At 39.2% G+C, this 21937-nt stretch overlaps 1 protein-coding gene across 7 annotated transcripts in view; it reads left to right on the forward strand.

The window, feature by feature from the left end:
- LOC126284242 (bifunctional 3'-phosphoadenosine 5'-phosphosulfate synthase) overlaps window positions 1-21937 on the forward strand; it is a 339327-nt gene that overhangs the window by 277651 nt on the left and 39739 nt on the right. For all 7 annotated transcript variants that reach the window (XM_049983031.1, XM_049983032.1, XM_049983034.1 and 4 more), the window contains 5 exons: window positions 63-177; window positions 10803-11038; window positions 11336-11474; window positions 12809-12927; window positions 13010-13213. In XM_049983031.1, the coding sequence (XP_049838988.1) occupies window positions 63-177; window positions 10803-11038; window positions 11336-11474; window positions 12809-12927; window positions 13010-13213 (813 nt within the window). The remainder of the gene's footprint in view (window positions 1-62; window positions 178-10802; window positions 11039-11335; window positions 11475-12808; window positions 12928-13009; window positions 13214-21937) is intronic.

Genomic DNA, 21937 nt, shown 5'->3' on the forward strand with positions numbered 1-21937 from the left:
AGCAGTAAGATATAACAGCAGAAAAGTGCTTATAATAATTCTCTTTATTTGCATGTACACAGGCTTTGCAAGTGGCCACAAATGTCACAGAGCAAAAACATCATGTGTCAAGGGACAAGCGCGGTCAGATCCTTGGCAACCTAAGAGGCTTTCGAGGATGCACTGTGTGGTTCACAGGTTGGTACTCATTTGAGTTGTATATGAAACAAATAAACATTACCACTATTATAAATTTTTGTTCCTTGTATTTTGGCACAAAGTTTTGCTGCAGTTTACATGTTTGTGTAGAATGCTGCAAGTGCGTCTAAGTGGAAGCAAAAATAATAATGTAAAATATGTCAGTCTTGATATGGAAAACACTGACAAGAATAGGGGACAGAATGATAGGACATCTGTTAAAACACTGAGTAATAGCCTTCTTGGTACTAGAGAGAGCTGTAGAAGATAAAAATTGTAGAGAAAGACAGAGATTGGAATTTGTCAGCAAATAATTGAGGATGTAGGTTACAACTGCTACTCCAAGATGGAAAATGTTGGCACAGGAGAGAAATTTGTGGTGGACCACATCAAACCAGTCTGTAGACTGTTGACAAAAAAGGTCTTGATTGCAGTTGTTTCAAACAAACAAACTGAAATGTCATTCAGTCATGGCGCTTACCTCTTATTTCTTATTTTACAGCTTGCTTTTAGATTTTCAATGGTTGTATTCCTATGAAGCAGGTTTTTGAATGGATGAATTTGTGAATGATTTTCTTGATTTCATTTGTCATTTCCTATGGTGTCTTCATAGAATCTATGTTGCAGTCAAGTTTTGTAAGATTTTCAAATTTAATTCTTTGAAGATTCCAGAAATACCTCATTTCTTCTGATATTCAGACAGTTTCTTCTCTTTCTGCAAAAATATTTAAGGCATGAAGCACTCAAAACATGTCATCCTTCTTGCAATAGTCACACTCTCTGGACAATGTCTTGTGCCAATTTTTTGTTCATTTTCAGTTTTACTTTTGTTAACCACTTAACATCTTCTCCTGACTGGAATTCAAAGATTCAAAATATGATGTATGCATGTTTCCATCATGTATCAATGCACAGTTCTTCATAATCTTTGTTAAAGTTTCCCCATTGTTCCTCAAGAAACATGCAGTATCTGTAATAGAAAAAATACTTATCCTTTAATGGAATGTTAACAGGAAGCAAAAAATAAAAAAAAAAAAGATTAGGGAGAAACTTCCTATCATGAAGCCATCAGAGATAGAGAGAGCACTACTTTGAAGTGGGAAAGGAAATTGGCTATGGCCTTTCAAATGAACCAGCATCTATGGAAATTATGGAAAATCTCAATTTAGATGGCACAATGAGGATTTGAACTGCAATCCTCTTGAATCCAAGTAGAGTGTTTTACTACTGCACCACGTTGTTCGGTTTAAAGCTTCTCAAAAAATTGCTGTTCATTACATGCTCTTTTAAACATATCTTTGGTATGTATGTCATTATATTTCGTCGGACTTAGTGACTGGGTATCATACTTCTGCAGCATCAATTATTCTCTCTCATTTTCTACAATAGACTGTGTGTGGCAATTAGAGTTGTTGTTCTTTTATACATGGTTAATGGACTGTAGGGACACCTAAACACTGTGTGTGCACACTCATGCGGAAGACAAATATAATGCCTGCCCATACATCTGTAATCTACCATTTAATAAACATTGATTCCTTTTTTAAAAATATACTTTATTATTATCTGTTGTGTTATGTAATTGGATAGGCAAAAAAAAAAAAACTACTCACGAAATGAAGACAGGAGACAACACATAGAAATTAATAAAATGTCAAGCTTTTGGAGCCAGTGGCCTCTTCTTCTAGCAGAAGGATTGAAGGGAAGACAGGAGAAGGAAAAGGACTGGCAAGGTTTAGGAAATGGGGAGAATTATAGAAAAGTTGCTCAGAACCCCAGGTTAGGGGAGACCGATTGTCGGAGGTTGCACCAGATGAGATTTGAAAACTTAGGAGCTTAAAGGTTGAAGATAGGGTGATAAGCAAGAAAGGTAATTACTGTCAAATATCATGAAAGAGTTAATAAGAGCAGAAAGCTAAGGGTTTAACGCATGGTGGAGGTGCGGGTAGGGAAAAATTGACAGGTCAGCAAATAAAAGATATAGAAAACTAAAAGGGAGTGAAGAAAGGAATAGTTACTGAGCAGAAATGCTAAGTCCGAAGGAGTTAATGTCAGTTATGGCCAGTTGGTGGAAGAACCAAGAAATTTTGTAAAGCCAGTTCCCACCTGCACAGTTCTGAGAAACTGATGTCAACGGGAAGCACCCAGGTGGCTCATATGTTGACACAGGCACTGAGGTCACAACTGTCATTATGTAGAGCATGCTTTGCAACAGAATATTGTGTTGCCAGTAATTGTCCTCTTTCTATGTCCATTCATCCTAACTGATACCTCGGTAGTAGTCCTACCTATGTAGAAGGCTGAACAGTGTTTGCATAACAGTTTCTACATGACATGTTACATTTGACAGATGAGTCTCCCTTTGATATATATATAAACAAAGATTCCAAGACTCACCAAGCGGGAAAGCGCCGGTAGATAGGCACAATAAATAAAACACACACACAGAATTTCGAGCTTTTGCAACCTGCGGCTGCTTCATCAGGAAAGAGGGTTACCTTAGGGGGAAAAAAGGATAGGTATATACTCGCGCGCACCCACACACACACACATACACAAGCAGGCATATTTAAAGGCAACGAGTATGGGCAGAGATGTCAGTCGAGGCGGAAGTGTGGAGGCAAAGATGATATTGAATGACAGGTGAGGTATGAGTGGCGGCAACTTGAAATTAGCGGAGATTGAGGCCTGGTGGATAACGAGAAGAGAGGATATATTGAAGGGCAAGTTTCCATCTCCGGAGTTCGGATAGGTTGGTGTTGGTGGGAAGTATCCAGATAACTCGGACGGTGTAACATTGTGCCAAGATGTGCTGGCCGTGCACCAAGGCATGTTTAGCCACAGGGTGATCCTCATTACCAACAAACACTGTCTGCCTGTGTCCATTCATGTGAATGGACAGTTTGTTGCTGGTCATTCCCACATAGAAAGCGTCACAGTGTAGGCAGGTCAGTTGGTAAATCACGTGGGTGCTTTAACACGTGGCTCTGCCTTTGATCGTATATACCTTCCGGGTTACAGGACTGGAGTAGGTGGTGGTGGCAGGGTGCATAGGACATGTTTTACACCGGGGGCAGTTGCAAGGGTAGGAGCCAGAGGGTAGGGAAGGTGGTTTGGGGATTTCATAGGGATGAACCAAGAGGTTATGAAGGTTAGGTGGACGGCGGAAAGACACTCTTGGTGGAGTAGGGAGGATTTCATGAAGGATGGATCTCATTTCGGGGCAGGATTTGAGGAAGTCGTATCCCTGCTGGAGAGCCACATTCAGAGTCTGATCCAGTCCAGGGAAGTATCCTGTCACAAGTGGGGCACTTTTGGGGTTCTTCTGTGAGAGGTTCTGGGTTTGAGGGGATGAGGAAATGGCTCTGGTTATTTGCTTCTGTACCAGGTCGGGAGGGTAGTTGCGGGATGCGAAAGCTGTTTTCAGGTTGTTGGTGTAATGGTCCAGGGATTCAGGACTGGAGGAGATTCATTTGCCACGAAGGCCTAGGCTGTAGGGAAGGGACCGTTTGATATGGAATGGGTTGCAGCTGTCATAATGGAGGTACTGTTGCTTGTTGGTGGGTTTGATGTGGACGGATGTGTGAAGCTGGCCATTGGACAGATGGAGGTCAACGTCAAGGAAAGTGGCATGAGATTTGGAGTAGGGCCAGGTGAATCTGATGGAACCAAAGGAGTTGAGGTTGGAGAGGAAATTCTGGAGTTGTTCTTCACTGTGAGTCCAGATCATGAAGATGTCATCAATAAATCTGTACCAAACTTTGGGTTGGCAGGCTTGGGTAACCAGGAAGGCTTCCTCTAAGCGACCCATAAATAGGTTGGCATACGAGGGGGCCATCCTGGTACCCATGGCTGTTCCCTTTAATTGTTGGTATGTCTGGCCTTCAAAAGTGAAGAAGTTGTGAGTCAGGATGAAGCTGGCTAAGGTGACGAGGAAAGAGGTTTTAGGTAGGGTGGCAGGTGATTGGCGTGAAAGGAAGTGCTCCATTGCAGCGAGGCCCTGGACGTGTGGGATATTTGTGTATAGGGAAGTGGCATCAATGGTTACAAGGGTGGTTTCCGGGGGTAACAGACTGGGTACGGATTCCAGGCGTTCGAGAAAGTGGTTGGTGTCTTTGATGAAGGATGGGAGACTGCATGTAATGGGTTGAAGGTGTTGATCTACATAGGCAGACTACGTAGGCATCCTTCATGAAATCCTCCCCACTCCACCAAGAGTGTCTTTCCGCCATCCACCTAACCTTCGTAACCTCTTGGTTCATCCCTATGAAAGCCCCAAACCACTTTCCCTACCCTCTGGCTCCTACCCTTGCAACCGCCCCCGGTGTAAAACCTGTCCTATGCACCCTGCCACCACCACCTACTCCAGTCCTGTAACCCGGAAGGTATACACGATCAAAGGCAGAGCCACGTGTTAAAGCACCCACGTGATTTACCAACTGACCTGCCTACACTGTGACGCTTTCTATGTGGGAATGACCAGCAACAAACTGTCCATTCACATGAATGGACACAGGCAGACAGTGTTTGTTGGTAATGAGGATCACCCTGTGGCAAAACATGCCTTGGTGCACGGCCAGCACATCTTGGCACAGTCTTACACCGTCCGAGTTATCTGGATACTTCCTACCAACACCAACCTATCTGAACTTCGGAGATGGGAACTCGCCCTTTAATATATCCTCTCTTCTCGTTATCCACCAGGCCTCAATCTCCGCTAATTTCAAGTTGCCGCCACTCATACCTCACCAGTCATTCAACATCATCTTTGCCTCCACACTTCCGCCTCGACTGACATCTCTGCCCATACTCTTTGCCTTTAAATATGTCTGCTTGTGTCTGTGTGTGTATGGATGGATATGTGTGTGTTTGTGTGTGTGTGTGCGTGAGTATATACCTATCCTTTTTTCCCCCTGAGGTAAGTCTTTCCGCTCCCGGGATTGGAATGACTCCTTACCCTCTCCCTTACAACCCACATCCTTTCATCTTTCCTTTTCCTTCCCTCTTTCCTGACAAAGCAGCCGCAGGTTGCGAAAGCTCGAAATTCTGTGTGTGTGTTTGTGTGTTTTATTTATTGTGCCTATCTACCGGCGCTTTCCCGCTTGGTGAGTCTTGGAATCTTTGTTTTTAATATATTTTTCCCATGTGGAAGTTTCTTTCTACTTTATTTACATCATCATATATATAGATTAAAAACAAAGATTCCAAGACTTACCAAGCGGGAAAGCGCCGTAGACAGGCACAATAAAATAACACACAAATACACACAAAAAATTTCTAGCTTTCGCAACCAACGGTTGCTTCTTCAGGAAAGAGGGAAGGAGAGGGAAAGAATGAAAGGATGTGGGTTTTAAGGGAGAGGGTAAGGAGTCATTCCAATCCCGGGAGCGGAAAGACTTACCTTAGGGGGAAAAAACGATAGGTATATACTCGCATGCGCCCACACACACACACACACACACACACACACACACACACACACACACACACACACACACACACATATATACAGACACAAGCAGACATATATATGTATATTTTGCCAAAGTTTTAGTTTTCTATATCTTTTATTTTCTGACCTGTCTATTTTCCCTGCCCCCACCTCTACCACGTATTATGCACTTAGCTTCCCACTCTTATTAACTCTTGCACAATGTTTTGTCAGTAATCTCTGCCTTGCCTATTACCCTACCTTCAACCTTTAAGCTGTCTGGTTTTCAAATCTCATCCTGTACAGATCACAACAGTCAACCTTTCCTTAACTTCTTCCATAACTTCTATGTATTTTCTCTTGCTGCTGCTTGATGAGTAGATATTTTTATCTATCCAAGTATATTGTATTCTCAGAATTGTTTATCTGGTGTGCACTGTATAATTAATACTGATTTATGGGCTGACAAAAATACATTGTAAACTACTTTTGAATTCAGAGCTATTAGATTTGTGAATGTCATGCAGGTTAGGTACCTAAATCTTCTGAAATATTTAGCTACTGATTTTATTACTGCTTTTATTCTGTTTCATGATCTAGGTAAATCACTATTTCTAATTATTCAGATTCTTTGTTAATTAATACAATTCAAATGCGGATATGTGCGACATTAAAATTTTCTGTAACTGTTTTACATGTCTTTGAATAAACTAGTATGTTCACAACTGCCTAATGAATCTTGATTAACAAAAGATTAATGAGTACAGTAGAAATTGTTACTTCCAGATAATCCAAATTGTTTGATTTGCAAGATCTCTTACTTCATCTGTTCTCACAAGAAATACTCAGAAAGCTGTCAGATGGTGGACTCGAGTGAACTTTTCATGAATAATACAATAGTTAGCCTGCTGAACAGGCAAACAACTGTAAAACCATCTATAAAATTTATTAATCAGATATTGATCCACATTATCCCCATTAAATGAAACAATGCAGTATTTATACAAAGAAAAATTAATTGGGATATAATCTTGCTATATTTCCAGATATCATTTCACCTTACTTCTACATGGAAGGTGAAAGGAGTACTAAAGACAGAAGATACTATTTGGAATATGCTGCACTTTTTATGTACTATTCTCACTTACCCTTGATTAATGGTAATATGTGTTTACAAAGACTGCAGCATAAATCAATGTCTCTGACCACTGAGCAGTAGCATCTAGTTTGTATGCCAGTCAAAACATATTTATTGAAATTCCATTATCATATTACAGCCTTTTTTCTTCAAAAATCTGCCAAGCATAAGAAACAAAAGTTGAGACTTATAAATATACTTAGAAACCATCCAAAAACTGTAGATTTGCTTTGTGTAGCTAAGCATTGCTTCAGGTATGATGAAATTGGCTATTTTTCACTTCCAGGCTACCTCTGTACTAATCATTTCTGCAGAGGTGGCAAAAAGGTGTCTAATTCTTACCAGAGATAGTGTAGACTGTAATCCAGCACTCAAAACCACACAACTGAACTACAAAAACATTTGAACATGTATTAGTATAGATTAAATTCATTAAGCTTTTAGTTATATGATTCTATTGATCACCTGATCGTAGCTTACCAGTATTCATTTCAAAACTAGACATGTGATCCAAGTGTACAGCTCAAAGTACCCTAATATTCTGCTCTATGATTACATTAATATACTTGATTGAAGAGCTTGGCAAAAACTAGTGTATATGTTAAAATGCTATAACATGGATAATATGAACCACAGACCTGGAAGAATAAAACCTGCTAGTTCCTCTACTATTGACAGTTTTCTTAATACCGACAATTCATTGTCACATACATTAAACATTATTTTTAATGAAACATTTGATAGTAACTATTTGATATTGAATATAGCTGTGCCAAACACAGATAAGCATTTATAGAAACAAGTATCAGCGGGAAATAAGAATATTGTAGCAACTCTCACACATTTGCTTCACACTGCTGACTGGATGGATGTTCACAATGCCTGTCATGTTGACATTAAAATAAGTGAACTGATGGGTACTCTGCAGTACTGTTATGATGTAGCATCTTCTTTCAGATTTACATCTATACAGCACCAGTGCAGAAATAATTAAATTTAGAAATACAAATATCTCACAAAAATAAAAAAATAGTTTCTTGTATACAATAGAGTTCCATATAGTGAGTTATTTCATGACTATTTCAGACTGTATGAAAAATTCTCAAGTTATTCACAAAGCCAAGAGACTACAACCTGCAAATTATATTCAACACTAGGAATAAACCTAAAGCCATGTGGGAAGCAATAAAAGAACAGTTGGTAAGAAAAGCAAGTGCCAGACAATAATATACATTAAGAATGAGGATAGGGTTGTCTCTGACCACAGATAAATAGTTGTCTCTGACCACAGATAAATACGTGAAGTAATCAATAACCACTTCATAAACATTTGCAATGAGGTTTCTTCTCTTTACTCTGCAAACCACTGTGAAGTGCATGGCAGAGGGTTTCTCCCATTGTACCAGTTATTAGGGTTTCATACCATTCCGTTTATGTTTAGAGCTAGGGGAGGAATAATTGTTTGAATCCCTCTGTGTACACTGTAATTATTCTTATCTTGTCCTCACAATCTGTATGTGAGCAATATGTAGGGGGTTATAGTAAATTCCTAGAGTCGCCATTTCAAACCAGTTCTCGAAACTTTAGTCAATAGACTTTCTCATGGTACAGTAGATTAAGTCTATCTTGAAAAGTCTGCTAGTTGAGTTTCTTCAGCACCACTGTAACACTCTTCCATGGGTCAAACAAACCTTTGGCAATTCATGTTGCCCTTGCCCGTATACATTCAATATGCACAGTTAGTCCTATTTCGTACGGGTCTCATGCCCTTCAGCAATATTTTAGAATGGGTAGCATGAATGATTTGTAAACAGTCTCCTTTGTAGACTGATTGCACTTCTCCAGTATTCTGCCAATAAAGTGAAGTCAACATGTGTTACTGACAAATGAACTTAACTGATCATTCAATTTCATATTCTTACAGGGACTTACACGCAGATATGTGTACGAGTTGGCCAAGTCCAACTTGACTGACTGATATTATACTCATAGGACACTATGTTTTTTTCATTTTATGAGATGCACAATATTGCATATCTGAACATTTGAGGGAAGTTGCCATTCTTTGCACCACTTTGAAATCTTAGATCTAACTGAATATTTATGCAGCTTCCTTTAGACAGTACTTCATAACAGATAACTGCATCACCTGCATAAGATCAAAGTTTTGACAACAAGCATAAGTGAGTCAAATGTTTTTTGGAAATCATTAAATATTGCATCTACCTGATTGCTTTGATCCAAAACTTTCAGTGTGTCATTTCAGAAAAGTGTGAGTTGGGTTTCATGTGATCGGTGTTTACAGAATCCATGCTGATTGGCATGGAGGAGGTCATTCTGTTCAAGATACCTCATTATGTTAGAGCTCATAATATGTTCTAAGACTCTGCAACAAATTGATGTGAGGGATATTGGATGGTAGTTTTGTGGAGAACTCCTACTACCCTTCTTGTAGACAGCTATTACATACGATTACTTCCAACCACTAGGCATATTTTGTTGTTTGAGGTATCTATGATACATTGTAGTTAGGAGAGGGGCTAACTCAGCCAGAAATTCTATATAGAGTCGGATAGTGATTTCATTGGGCCCTACACTTTTCTTTAGTTTTAATTACTTCAGCTGTTTCTGAACATCACTGACACTAAAATTGATTTCACTCGTCTTTTCAGTGCTACAAGGACTTATTTGGGGCAACTCTCCTTGGTTTTCCTTCATAAAAGAACATTTGAAAATGGAGTTAAGCATTTCACCTCAATTTTAGCTCCTGTCTCATTCACTAGAGCTGGACACTCACTTTGGTACCACTAACAGCCTTTCCATCGACCACTTTTCTTTGGGCTTTGTGAAAGATCATTTTGCAATATTCTGCTGAGGTAGTCATTGAAGGCATCATGCATTGCTCCCTTGACAGCCAAACACATTTCATTCAGCATCTCTCTATCTACAGTCCTATGCTTTGTTTTACACCTATTACACAGTGCTCCCCGTTTCTTTAGAAGTTTCTTTACAGTGACTGTAGACCATGGGTGGTTGTTCCCATTATAAACTGTTCTACTGGGTACATATCTATCCACTGCATGATTAACTATTATTTTAAACTTGAGCCATAGATCTTCTATCTGCTCCTGCCCTGCTCAAGTTTCAAGTTCCTCATCGAGATATGACATTATCGATTGCTGAACATATATATCCTTCTGAATGTTTTTGTCATCCTTTGTACTTTGGTAATCATTGTTGTCATGATCACTGATACCATTTTGATGTGGGCATCCCAAAGACATCAAGTATGTCTGTTGCCGTTAGATACAAGATATTTCCATCATCAGCATAGTTCCAAACTATTTGTTCTTGGTAGTTTCCAAAGAACGCATTTAGCAATGTTTCAGCATGTCTTATGTGTTCCCCAAAATTTTCCAGAACATTGTTTCTTGATCCAGTCACACCAATTAAAATCCCTCATATTATAAAACAAAAACTACACTCAATTGGTTTTGATGGCATATCCCATATCTTCTCAAAGATTCCAATTGATCCACAGTGAAGAGATCATCTGGGATGTGGAACATAGAAAAGAAGCATATACAATAAATACTTACAAAATGAGAACAGATATGCTGAGTGTACTGACTTAGTGGTAGTCCAATGAGCTGGCTTCAAGTTTTAATCATAAAATGTGCTTAGTTAGTATTTTAAACATTTGCCAAAATAATTCCATACAAATTAATGATTTCTTTATTTTGACATGTTTTCAACTCCATCATAACATATTTGTAACAGCCAAGATTTCTGTAGGAGATGTGTTTAGCTGTAATAGAAGCAGGCTATTGCTCACCTCAAAAATGAACTTAATAATTGAAAAACAGCCACTCCAAATAGCTCAATTTAAAAATCTGGCTGTGTTATCTTTATACTGTTATTGTTGTAATTTAATCTTGAACATGAATGATATTCTGACTTTAATACAGGTACATGTCTTCAATAACCCTGTTACTAATGTTGAGTTTTTCCTAGTTTTAGTCTGCTGTCATACTAATATAAATTTCTTTCCCATAGGACTGTCTGGAGCAGGAAAAACATCTATTGCATTTGAACTGGAAGCATATCTCATCTCACGAGGTATACCTTCATATGGTCTTGATGGAGACAATGTGAGAACAGGTCTCAATAAAGATCTTGGCTTCAGCAAGGAAGATCGTGAAGAAAACATTCGTAGGGTGGCTGAAGTGGCGAAGTTGTTTGCTGACAGTGGAGTTGTTGCACTATGCAGTTTTGTTTCTCCATTTGCTGCTGTAAGTTTAAAACTTAATTTCCTTTTAAAACAAAAGTTTTTATAAAAAGGAAGAATGTTATTAACATACAATACTATTTCCATTGTTGTAAGACAATTCTGTGGTGACAAAGGTACAATGAAAACATCTAAAACTTCTTTTTATGTGTGAAGTTCTGAAATGCATTATTTTTTATTAATTTTTGTGTTCATAACAAGGGTCTGGTGTATTCAGTTTCTACCAGTGTGTTTAGTACATGACTTTTTCACATGGAAATTTCAAAAAATATATTAGTATCTTTTTTACCGAACATTACAGGACAGAGAAATGGCACGTAAAATCCACAAGGAAAGTGATTTGCCATTTTTTGAAGTCTTTGTTGACACACCGCTGAATGTATGTGAACAACGTGATGTTAAGGGCTTATACAAGAAAGCTAGACAGGGAAGCATTAAAGGTAATACAAGACATTACATGTTTACTTTAACTTTCCAGCTTCAATTTTTTTCTGTCTGCATGTGTCGCATTATTATTCTCCATTGTTTGATGTATTTAAATGTAAGCTATATCATTCTAAAATGAAGAAAGTTATAAGATAGCAGAAGAATGCTTCTTTATTTTCACCAAAACTAAAACAGCTTGAAGAGAATGAAAATAAACACATTTTAAAATTGAAGTTTTTGTCTTATTAAATTGTTGGAAAATACTAAGAGATAGATGAAAGATTTGCAATTGGAAGATAAAAAATTAAACTCTGGATAAGGGAAGGCAAAGCATCTAGGGTACAACTTGGGAATAACATGATATTGCATAATTAAGATTCAATTTTCAGATTACTAATATTGAATTGTGAATAATGAATACCATATGTCAGAGATGAGATCAAAAAACCAGAAAAAATCACAGAATATTGATGAAAAAAGACCATAAGAGAAAAATGTGTAAACAAGAAAAAAATAAAACTAAAGAGAAGAAGAATATGAAAGATATAGTTGATAATTGTGACTGAGTTTTGTGTATTCACTAACACTAATTTTGAGAATATTTGACACCAGAATTGATCACCGTCCCATTTTTGGAGGGGAAACACACTGTCTCCCTCAATTAGGAAGGATTAGAATGTCATTACCTAACTGGTACAAAAGAGCACAAAAACTAGATATATATAGGAGCACATATATAATTATGGGAAGACTGTATTCTGACTGGCAGACATCTATCCTCAGCCATTGTTCATGTGTTTCTCATTTTTGAAGAGCTGATTGTTATGTTTCTTGTTTAGATATGTATTTCATCTAGATATTACCAATGGCTTTCTGTTTCATGACTCATAATTTGTGTGGATATGGCTCATTCAGTTCCGAAACACATAATTTTTTTGTTCATTTCAGACTTTTAGGATGACTGACAGAGAAAATTACAATAAATATAACTCTAGTGTAAAGGCAAGTGCAAAAATCATGACTAAATATGCAAAAATGCATTAACACAAAGAAAAAAGGTATGAGGCAGAGTAGACAAAATTCTTGATAGCAATAAATAAGTAAAAGGAAAGTGAATAAAACATTAAGTTTAAGATATACAGTACTCTCAACAATACAAATTTAAAGAATCAGGCAAAAGTGAACTGCATCAATTAATATTCCCAGAAAATATTCCAGATAACCTAACCGGTTAGACATTTTATCTGTATTTCAGCTAACTGCAATGTGTTGACATTTAAAGATTAACTATTTGATACAGAGTGTGGGAGTGAGACTATGTATTTCATAAGATGTTTGTCTGTTGCAGGTTTCACAGGAGTTGATCAGGCATATGAAAAACCTGAAAATCCTGACTTGGTAGTGAAGACAGTTAACTCGAGTGTTGAAGAAAGTACAATGCAAGTTGTAGAATTTTTGCAGGAGCATGTAAGTTAAACATAGTAGTACACTAAGTTGTTTGTTAAATATGTACATAATGGCATAATGATATAATGTGTTAACATTTAAGGGTATAATTCCACCAACATTAAAAGCAAGTGATGAGGTCCATGAGCTGTTTGTACCTGAGAATAGGCTAGCAGCAGCAAAAGAGGAAGCAGAGCATTTGCCTGCTTTGGAAATCACAACACTAGATCTTCAGTGGCTGCAGGTTCTATCTGAAGGATGGGCTTCACCCCTTGAAGGCTTCATGCGCGAAGACCAATTTTTGCAGGTAAAGTAGACATTTGAAAGTGTCTGAAAAAAGTTAACTTTTATTTTGTATATGTCTCTTCTTAATATTTTTAAATCTATTGAATGCATGAAGATTGCCCCTAATCAGTTATTAATGTTATGACCTTGTAAATGGAATTATGTTCTATTAGAGGTAGGGAAATCACTGAAAAAGGATGTCTATTAAGAAGTTGACAGGAAATATGTCTGTGAATGAACATTAACAGAAAATTAAGTAGTTGAATCAGAGCTTTATTTATCTATGAAAAACAGAAGAAAACTTTGGGATAAACAGGATCATTCAATGATCAGGCAGGAAAATCACAGCATAATGAGATCAGAGGAAGCCCAATAATTACTATCAGTATTCTACTAGATTAACAAATAAAAGAAAACATTTTTAAAGAACTTGTTGACCATAAAGAATATGTGGAAATACCAAAGAGACTGGCACTCATGGAGAAGCTCCTCTGAGCTAAGGGAACCAATAGGAGTCATCAGGTAGGTCACTAGAAAAAATTTAACACCTCTTCAGTGTGGAAGTCTTTCAGTTATTTTTGCATCTGGGTCTTAAATGAGTGGACCATGCACTCTGTTTCTCTGTTAGATTATGACTGAATTGGAGGAAACAAACATGGTGATTGCCTGACTACACACAGAACTCACAAAATGCCTGAGACAGGAACTTGGGTTCATTGCCAGAAACAAGGGTAACTGCAAGACCTTCCACAGGAAAAAAATTTTGAGACAGCTTGAATAGCCAAGGAGCTCTGGACCATGTGTGGAAAATTCAAAAACACATCAATGAAAATTAGCCAGAACACATTCAGAAATGGACCCAAGAAATCAACATGAGTGCATTTCCAGGGCTTTATTGATGGATGCCATGGCTACTAGGTCATCATTCTGTGCCCCTCATGTAACAGCTGTAAAACCTCCAGCAGCAAACTCCAGGACTGACCACCTAGGGAGATGCATCATTCGTGGATATGAGGGGGATCCCATCGAAGACTGAGAGGTGATGCTGCAAGACAAAGTAGTTAGAAATTGGACTGGAGGACAAGAAAACCAACTCTGTTTGATGAGGAGGACTACCTACCTGAAAACAGGCTTGGCCGATTTTGCCTTGGCAACTCAGGCACTAGTAATCAGAAAACCATCTACTGCTTGGCAGGAAGAGACATCCATGAAAACACATGATCTCTTCCCGAACAAAGTTGGGGTCCAGGCCAACAGGCTGGTGGAATAAGGCTTATGCATTGGTGGGGCACACCATAGTGCAGGAACCGATGACTGCCGCAGTCTGGTCCCTTGAATCCCCCAAACCAACCAACCAACCATAGGGCAGATGTGAATGTCATATTTGTATTTGGAGGGTAACAAGGCCCACTGCAACAACTCGTAGGCTACCTTATCAGGGACCCATGCAGATGGACTAAATAACAAAATGCATAATTAGTTGGAATTTGGTGCCATACAAGAAACCATGAAATTAGGGACTGCATACACAACAGCCAGAGCCTCTTTCTCAGTCTAAGAGTACTGTACCTCCACTGGACTGAGAGTTTTGGATGAAAACACAAATAGCTGCTGCATTCCAATGGGAGAGGACCACCCCTATACTATGCTTTGTGGTATCTGTAGCCAAAACCAGTGGCATGTTGGAATGTGGTGCTGACCAGAGGCATTCCGGCAGCATGGTGAAGGCCTGGTCACACCCTGGAGACCAGACAAAGGGAGCACCTTTGCATGGAAAGAGATGCAGTGGGTGTGCGAATGTGGACATCCCAGGAATGAACTGATGGTAATAGGCAATTTTACAAAAAAAAAAAAAACCTGCAGTTCACATAATGACAAAAGAGACATGGCAAGTCAATAATGGCTGTGACAAGACTCTCCATGGTTCAGATACCCTGCCTCGAGATGATGTGGCCCTGGTAGTGTTGTTGTTGTTGTTGTTGTTGTTGTCTTCAGTCCTCAGACTGGTTTGATGCAGCTCTCCATGCAACTCTATCCTGTGCAAGCTTCTTCATCTTCCAGTACCTACTGCAACCTACATCCTTCTGAATCTGCTTAGTGTATTCATCTCTTGGTCTCCCTCTACGATTTTTACCCTTCACACTGCCCTCCAATGCTAAATTTGTGATCCCTTGATGCCTCAAAACATGTCCTACCAACCGATCCCTTCTTCTAGTCAAGTTGTGTCACAAACTTCTCTTCTCCCCAATTCTATTCAATACCTCCTCATTAGTTACATGATCTATCCACCTTATCTTCAGCATTCTTCTGTAATACCACATTTCGAAAGCTTCTATTCTCTTCTTGTCCAAACTAGTTATCATCCATGTTTCACTTCCATACATGGCTACACTCCATACAAATACTTTCAGAAATGACTTCCTGATACATAAATCTATATTCGATGTTAACAAATTTCTCTTCTTCAGAAACGCTTTCCTTGCCTTTGCCAGTCTACATTTTATATCCTCTCTACTTCAACCATCATCAGTTATTTTACTTCCTCAAAAGCAAAACTCCTTTCCTACTTTAAGTGTCTCATTTCCTAATCTAAATCCCTCAGCATCACCCAATTTAATTTGACTACATTCCATTATCCTTGTTTTGCTTTTGTTGATGTTCATCTTATATCCTCCTTTCAAGACACTGTCCATTCCGTTCAACTGCTCTTCCAAGTCCTTTGCCGTGTCTGACAGAATTACAATGTCATCGGCGAACCTCAAAGTTTTTACTTCTTCTCCGTGAATTTTAATACCTACTCCGAATTTTTCTTTTGTTTCCTTTACTGCTTGGTCAATATACAGATTGAATAACATCGGGGAGAGGCAACAACCCTGTCTCACTCCTTTCCCAACCACTGCTTCCCTTTCATGCCCCTCGACTCCTCGACTCTTATGACTGCCATCTGGTTTCTGTACAAATTGTAAATAGCCTTTCGCTCCCTGTATTTTACCCCTGCCACCTTCACAATTTGAAAGAGAGTATTCCAGTCAACATTGTCAAAAGCTTTCTCCAAGTCTACAAATGCTAGAAATGTAGGTTTGCCTTTTCTTAATCTTTCTTCTAAGATAAGTTGTAAGGTCAGTATTGCCTCACGTGTTCCTACATTTCTACGGAATCCAAACTGATCCTCCCCGAGGTCCGCATCTACCAGTTTTTCCATTCGTCTGTAAAGAATTCGCGTTAGTATTTTGCAGCTGTGACTTATTAAACTGATAGTTCGGTGACTCCAAACATCAGCTGTTGGTATTGATTAAGACCAAATGGTGTGTTAATGGCAATGATATGCTTGGATGCCTTATCCAGGGTAACTGGTGACATGGTTTGGAGAGACCAGTTTTGGAGAAGAATTTATCCATTAGTGTGTGTCTGAACAGTCCATCAGGATGTGGCAAAGGAAATGTGTTGACCATGGACTGTGAATTCACAGGCGCCTTAAAATGGCCAAAAATGCTTAATTCATCAGAGTGTTTCTTAATGAAGACACATGGTGTGGCACATTCACTAGAGGAAATGGAGAGTGAACCAGTCCAGCTTCACCTTGACTTGGAAGTGAAGGGCCAATGGAATGTCTCTAGCACGAAAAAATCTAGGATGAGCTGACTGCTACAAGGTTATGTGGGCTCAAAAGTCTGTGGTGCATCCTACCTGTTCTGCAGAAATTTTGAGCACAGAGATTCCAGTGAGTGATAGGGGACCTCAGCAGATACTATCTGTATGGAGCCCATGTCCGAAATGCCAAAGGCCTAAAAGGCATCAAGCCCAACAACATTTGCTAAACTGTTGTCATGGATGGCAATAAAGGTAATAGGCCAAGTCACTGAGTTATAGGTGACTTCCCCAAGCCTATGTAAAAAGCTTATTGTAATCATGATTGGTAATCGGCCCTAATGACAACACTTCCTACGTATCCTTTCCGTGATCTCTGATGCTGCATTCTGAGTGGCAGACTACCGCAATGTGGCCTTTTTCCAACATATACAGTAGACAGCCCAACTATAGGGACATTCTGATCTGTCATATATGGAGCAACGCAACACACATTACAACAGTACTGGGCACTACACGCTGAAGTTTGAATAATTTGACTTGAGCCCCCACCTGCTACGGCACAGAGAGAGAGAGTGTGTGTGTGTGTGTGTGTGTGTGTGTGTGTGTGTGTGTGTGTGTGTGTTTATTTTACACTTAGCTTAATTGAGTGGCCCATAGATGTGGCTGGTCTCAATGTTTGGCTATGTTTTTCATCATTGGGTGCCATCTCACACCTGTCGTAAGCTGAAATAAAATATAACAAAACAATGCAGGCAGATCTTGTGGTGAAATTTAAAAAATTGAGTCACTCACGTTGATTTATAATTTGAACAAGTAGTTTATTTTTCTTCAGTATATTCGCTATACACTTAAAATGCAGACTGAGGGGCTCTTACATAATGGCGGCCGTTAATAACTGATGCAGCAACACTTCACTATAAAATTCATATTTCACGATCACGGCACTCAACAGTCTATTCACAATTCACAAAATTCGCTCTTGTCTGCTGTCCTAAACCACTATATTGTGCTCAACTTGATCATTTTCGAACATCGCTACATACTTGTCCCCGAAAGTGGCTACCAACCCACTACTACCACCTGATGCACGGCACGTCCAGCTCTTAGTGTCGCTCAAAACCAACTCCCCATCATCAAAGATGGCCACCCTATGCACCCTCAAAATGACTGTCAAAATCAAAACAATGTTTGACAAAAAGAATTATGAATATTCTAAAACTAGACACAAAAGCATATCTGATACATTGAAAATTATGTAAAATTTACAGCCAATAACAATTAAAGTCTAAAATTTTATGTATCTGCCACCATTTTTTCACAAATAATGTTCTTGTGGCGCGTGACATTGCTTTTCCCAGATTTCTGATATTTAACATAAATAAACAAATAAAAATACATACTTAATTACTCATCCACCTCTTTCAATTTTAGAATGCTGCCACTAGTTTTGTCTCTTTAAATTTATTTATTACCAAAAACACAGTTTCTTTCAGTGAATCCCATATTCTGACCTCTCATTCAAAATTGGTACATGCTATGAAATCAGCTATGATTGCTCGATTCAGCTCTACTAGCTGCATCCGTAGACACTATATTTATATTAATCGCCAAAGCATTACCGAAATATTAGCTTTGGAACTTTCATAAATTTACAATTTTGAAGACAACAATAACTTTAAAACTATTATATATTTTTGTGGCACATCTAGATAATTTGGTTTTACATATTTTTCTGTCCATAAGTGCCAGCCCACACGTTCGTGTCACCCTTAGGTCTGTTTCTATCAATTTTTCTGTAGAAATAAAACCCTGCGAAGCACTCGGGTTTTTCCAAGGCCACATAAATGCTAGCCACTCACCACAGCCCCATAGCAACTGCAAGCCATGTGCTCTGTGGTGGGAAACTGCAGCAGCTGGAACTCATGAGCACTGTGTGGGAACTGCTGAATCAGCCAGCTTGCATCACTAGGACATTGTCCTACCCAGATGAAGTGATCATAACTGGGCCACCATGTGCCACTGTAACATCATAACAGGCTTCCAGGTGCTGACCAGCGGCATGTGAGACCTCATACAACTGGGCAATGGACAAAACCTTTTCAATGGAGGAGGCCTCTAACTGGAGTATCCAGTGCTCAACATCCTTGTCTGAGGTGGAGCAGATGATAACTTCATGAACCATGATGTCCATGTATTACTCTTTTCACTAGACTGTGAAAAAATGACAATTGTGACTAAGGCTGTTCAGGGTTGAGGCCCAGGTGTAATACGACTGATGGGGCTGTTTCTTGTGTTGGTAAAATTCAGCTCTAGTGGCCATGATATGCATGCAGAGGCAGTAATAGGAAGACAGCAACAAACATGAGGTGACAAATAACAACAAGGAAGCTTCCTGCAATAGGACCAATTGCCACAACACCTTATATGAGAAATCCATGACAAAAACAGAGCATGAGATACCTCCACAACTGTAACATGGAATGCATTAAAATGCTGCCATAGGTCGTGTTCATACTCCTCCCAATCTTCTGCTGCCTTGTTGCTTGTCAGGAACTGTGGTGGAAATGGAGCAAGAGATGAATTTTTGGAGAGCAATTCCAGCACTGCTTGTTGCATCATCATGATGAGATCCTTCTGTTACTGCAGCAGTGTTTGAATCAGAGACTTCAATCACCACAAAATGTGAAAACCAACTGCACAACAAAAAATACATGAAGATATGAGCCTACTCATCACAAATGTCTTCTAGTCCCAGAAGAGAGAACACACACAATGACTGACACAATAAAAATTATTAAGTCTAGAAAACAACTTATTATAATAGGTACATTTGCCATAGAGTGGCTCACGAGAACAGTCCAATAACCCAATAACACATATGCAGAAGTAAACATGTAACTGAGTTAGAGCTGGCCAAGGCCATCTCTAACAGCTGTTGCTGGTAGAGTGCACAGATAAGCTGTGTGCACACCCATGAGTGGCGGCTTCTGACAGTTGTCTAACTTCTAGTTGCGTCTGATGACTTCTATGGTGTGCCTCATGGCTGCATGCCCATGTCTCGGGTGTGGATCAATATTGGTCACTACTACTACTACTACTACTACTACTACTACTACTACTACACATAGCTAATGCCTGCAAAATGTGTCACTATTCTTATTTAGGTAGCTCCTTCTGTTGTTACATTTTTTGCAAGTGCAATGGCAAATTTAGTTTATATTCTGCATCATATAATTTCTTAACTACAAAATATGTTTGAGTTACAGATCAGCTTCTCATTTGCAATAAAGTGAATTTATTCAACCTGCAATAATTGGTGACAGCAATGTGATGTTTGATGGTCACTGACATGTTGAACTGTGCATTTTTCCAAGAAAGGAACACTTGCATCAACCATGTTATGCATCTTTTGTGGCCTTGTTACTGTAACTCTGTGATGTCAAACATGCTAGCAACTGTAGATGTGCCTATAGGTGAAGCAATCAATTGTGTGTTGGTAAAACCACCACTATTTTGGCAACAGAATCCTGTCCTATGATTCATAAAGTTAGAAAGAACTGCAGATGAGACAAATTATAGTTGCATTGTTGCAACACTCAGTGAAGAAATGGCTGTGGAGGTACAAAACACTCTGGTGTCATCACTGAGCACTACACAGCTAGCAAGAATGCCATGGTAACATTCCTCTTTCAATCTGAAGTGAAGAGATTGGAAGAGCCACTCTGAACTGAAGAGTTTGGGGATCACATTCCATCACAGCTACTGCACCACCCCAAATATGTTAGTGAGCAATGCTGTTAATGAAGAAATCCTGCACAATATTTGGTTACCATGCCTGCCATATGATGCACAGATGATATTAACAGTGTGTGCTGATGCGATGAACTCGCACAAATCGTGGATCACATAGTGGGGATGTATCCGTCCATGAGCATCACCACAGTTTGTCTATAGCCTCAGGCAGATAAAACCCTCAGCGCATTACAAGTGCAGATCACCAAGCTCACCACACAAATTGTTGCCTTACAAGCTCAAAGTACCAGTTGCCAATTCTGTCACCACCACCCACTGGGAAAGCATAACCATTCACTTTGATCAGCAAGAGTCTGCTGGTGACACTGACAGGTCAGCTCCAAGATGCAGAAGTGCAGTCCACCATGTGAGAAGGGATACTCAACAGAATGTGAGTGATAATGGTCACTGGCTCTCCAGATGACAGCCATCAACTGTTTGTGACAGAACATAATACAAAGATACAGTTCCTAGTAGACACAGGTGTTGATGTGTCAATTTATCCATCTGCCCATGTGCTGTACTGCAACTGTGATGACTGCTGCCTTCTTGCCACCAATGGTTCTATGATCTTAACACATGGTCAAGCCACATTAACATTAAACTTACACTTGCGGTTCAAATTTGTGAGACAACTCTTCATAGCAGATTTAACATACTCTGTACTTATCATTTTATGGACTACTGCTTTACCTCTGTTATCGACATCTCCTTGATACCACTACCAACTTGGTAAGCAAAGGGCAGGTATGTCATGTGGATGATACTGCAGTGCAGATGATAAACAGTGACTCTCCATCCATAGAGCTCCTTAAGCAGTTCTCAGAGATCACATACCAAACACCTACACTAGTGCTTGTGCAGCACTTGAGGTTAGACTATATGTGAACCACACCAGAGAAACTGAAGTAGCGAAGCAGGAATTCTTGTTCATCCTCACATAGGGAATCTGCCATCCATTGAGTAGTAATTGGTTATCTCCACTGTGTGGTCCCAAGAAGAAAAATGCAAAAAATGTGAAGATTACAGACAGCTCAGTGCCAGAACCATCACTGACTGGTATCCAATACCACTTATCCAAGATTTCAATTAAACATCCATGGTAAGCACACTGTTACTACATGAGTTTTACCAGATATCGTTGGCACCAGACAGTGTTGCAAAAATTGCCATCTGCACACCATTTGGACATTTGAATTCACTAGAATGCCTTTTGAAATTTTTAGTGCTGCCCAAATGATCAACAACTCAAGGGTGAGGTTACATGTGATCTATGTTTTTGTTATGTATATATCAGTTTGTTTGGCCATGTCAAGCTGTGATGCAGAACAGCAGATTTTTTCTCATCTTTGTGCACACAATC

This window comes from Schistocerca gregaria, chromosome 8 (genome assembly GCF_023897955.1).
Source record: "Schistocerca gregaria isolate iqSchGreg1 chromosome 8, iqSchGreg1.2, whole genome shotgun sequence".
Classification (NCBI taxonomy): domain Eukaryota; kingdom Metazoa; phylum Arthropoda; class Insecta; order Orthoptera; family Acrididae; genus Schistocerca; species Schistocerca gregaria.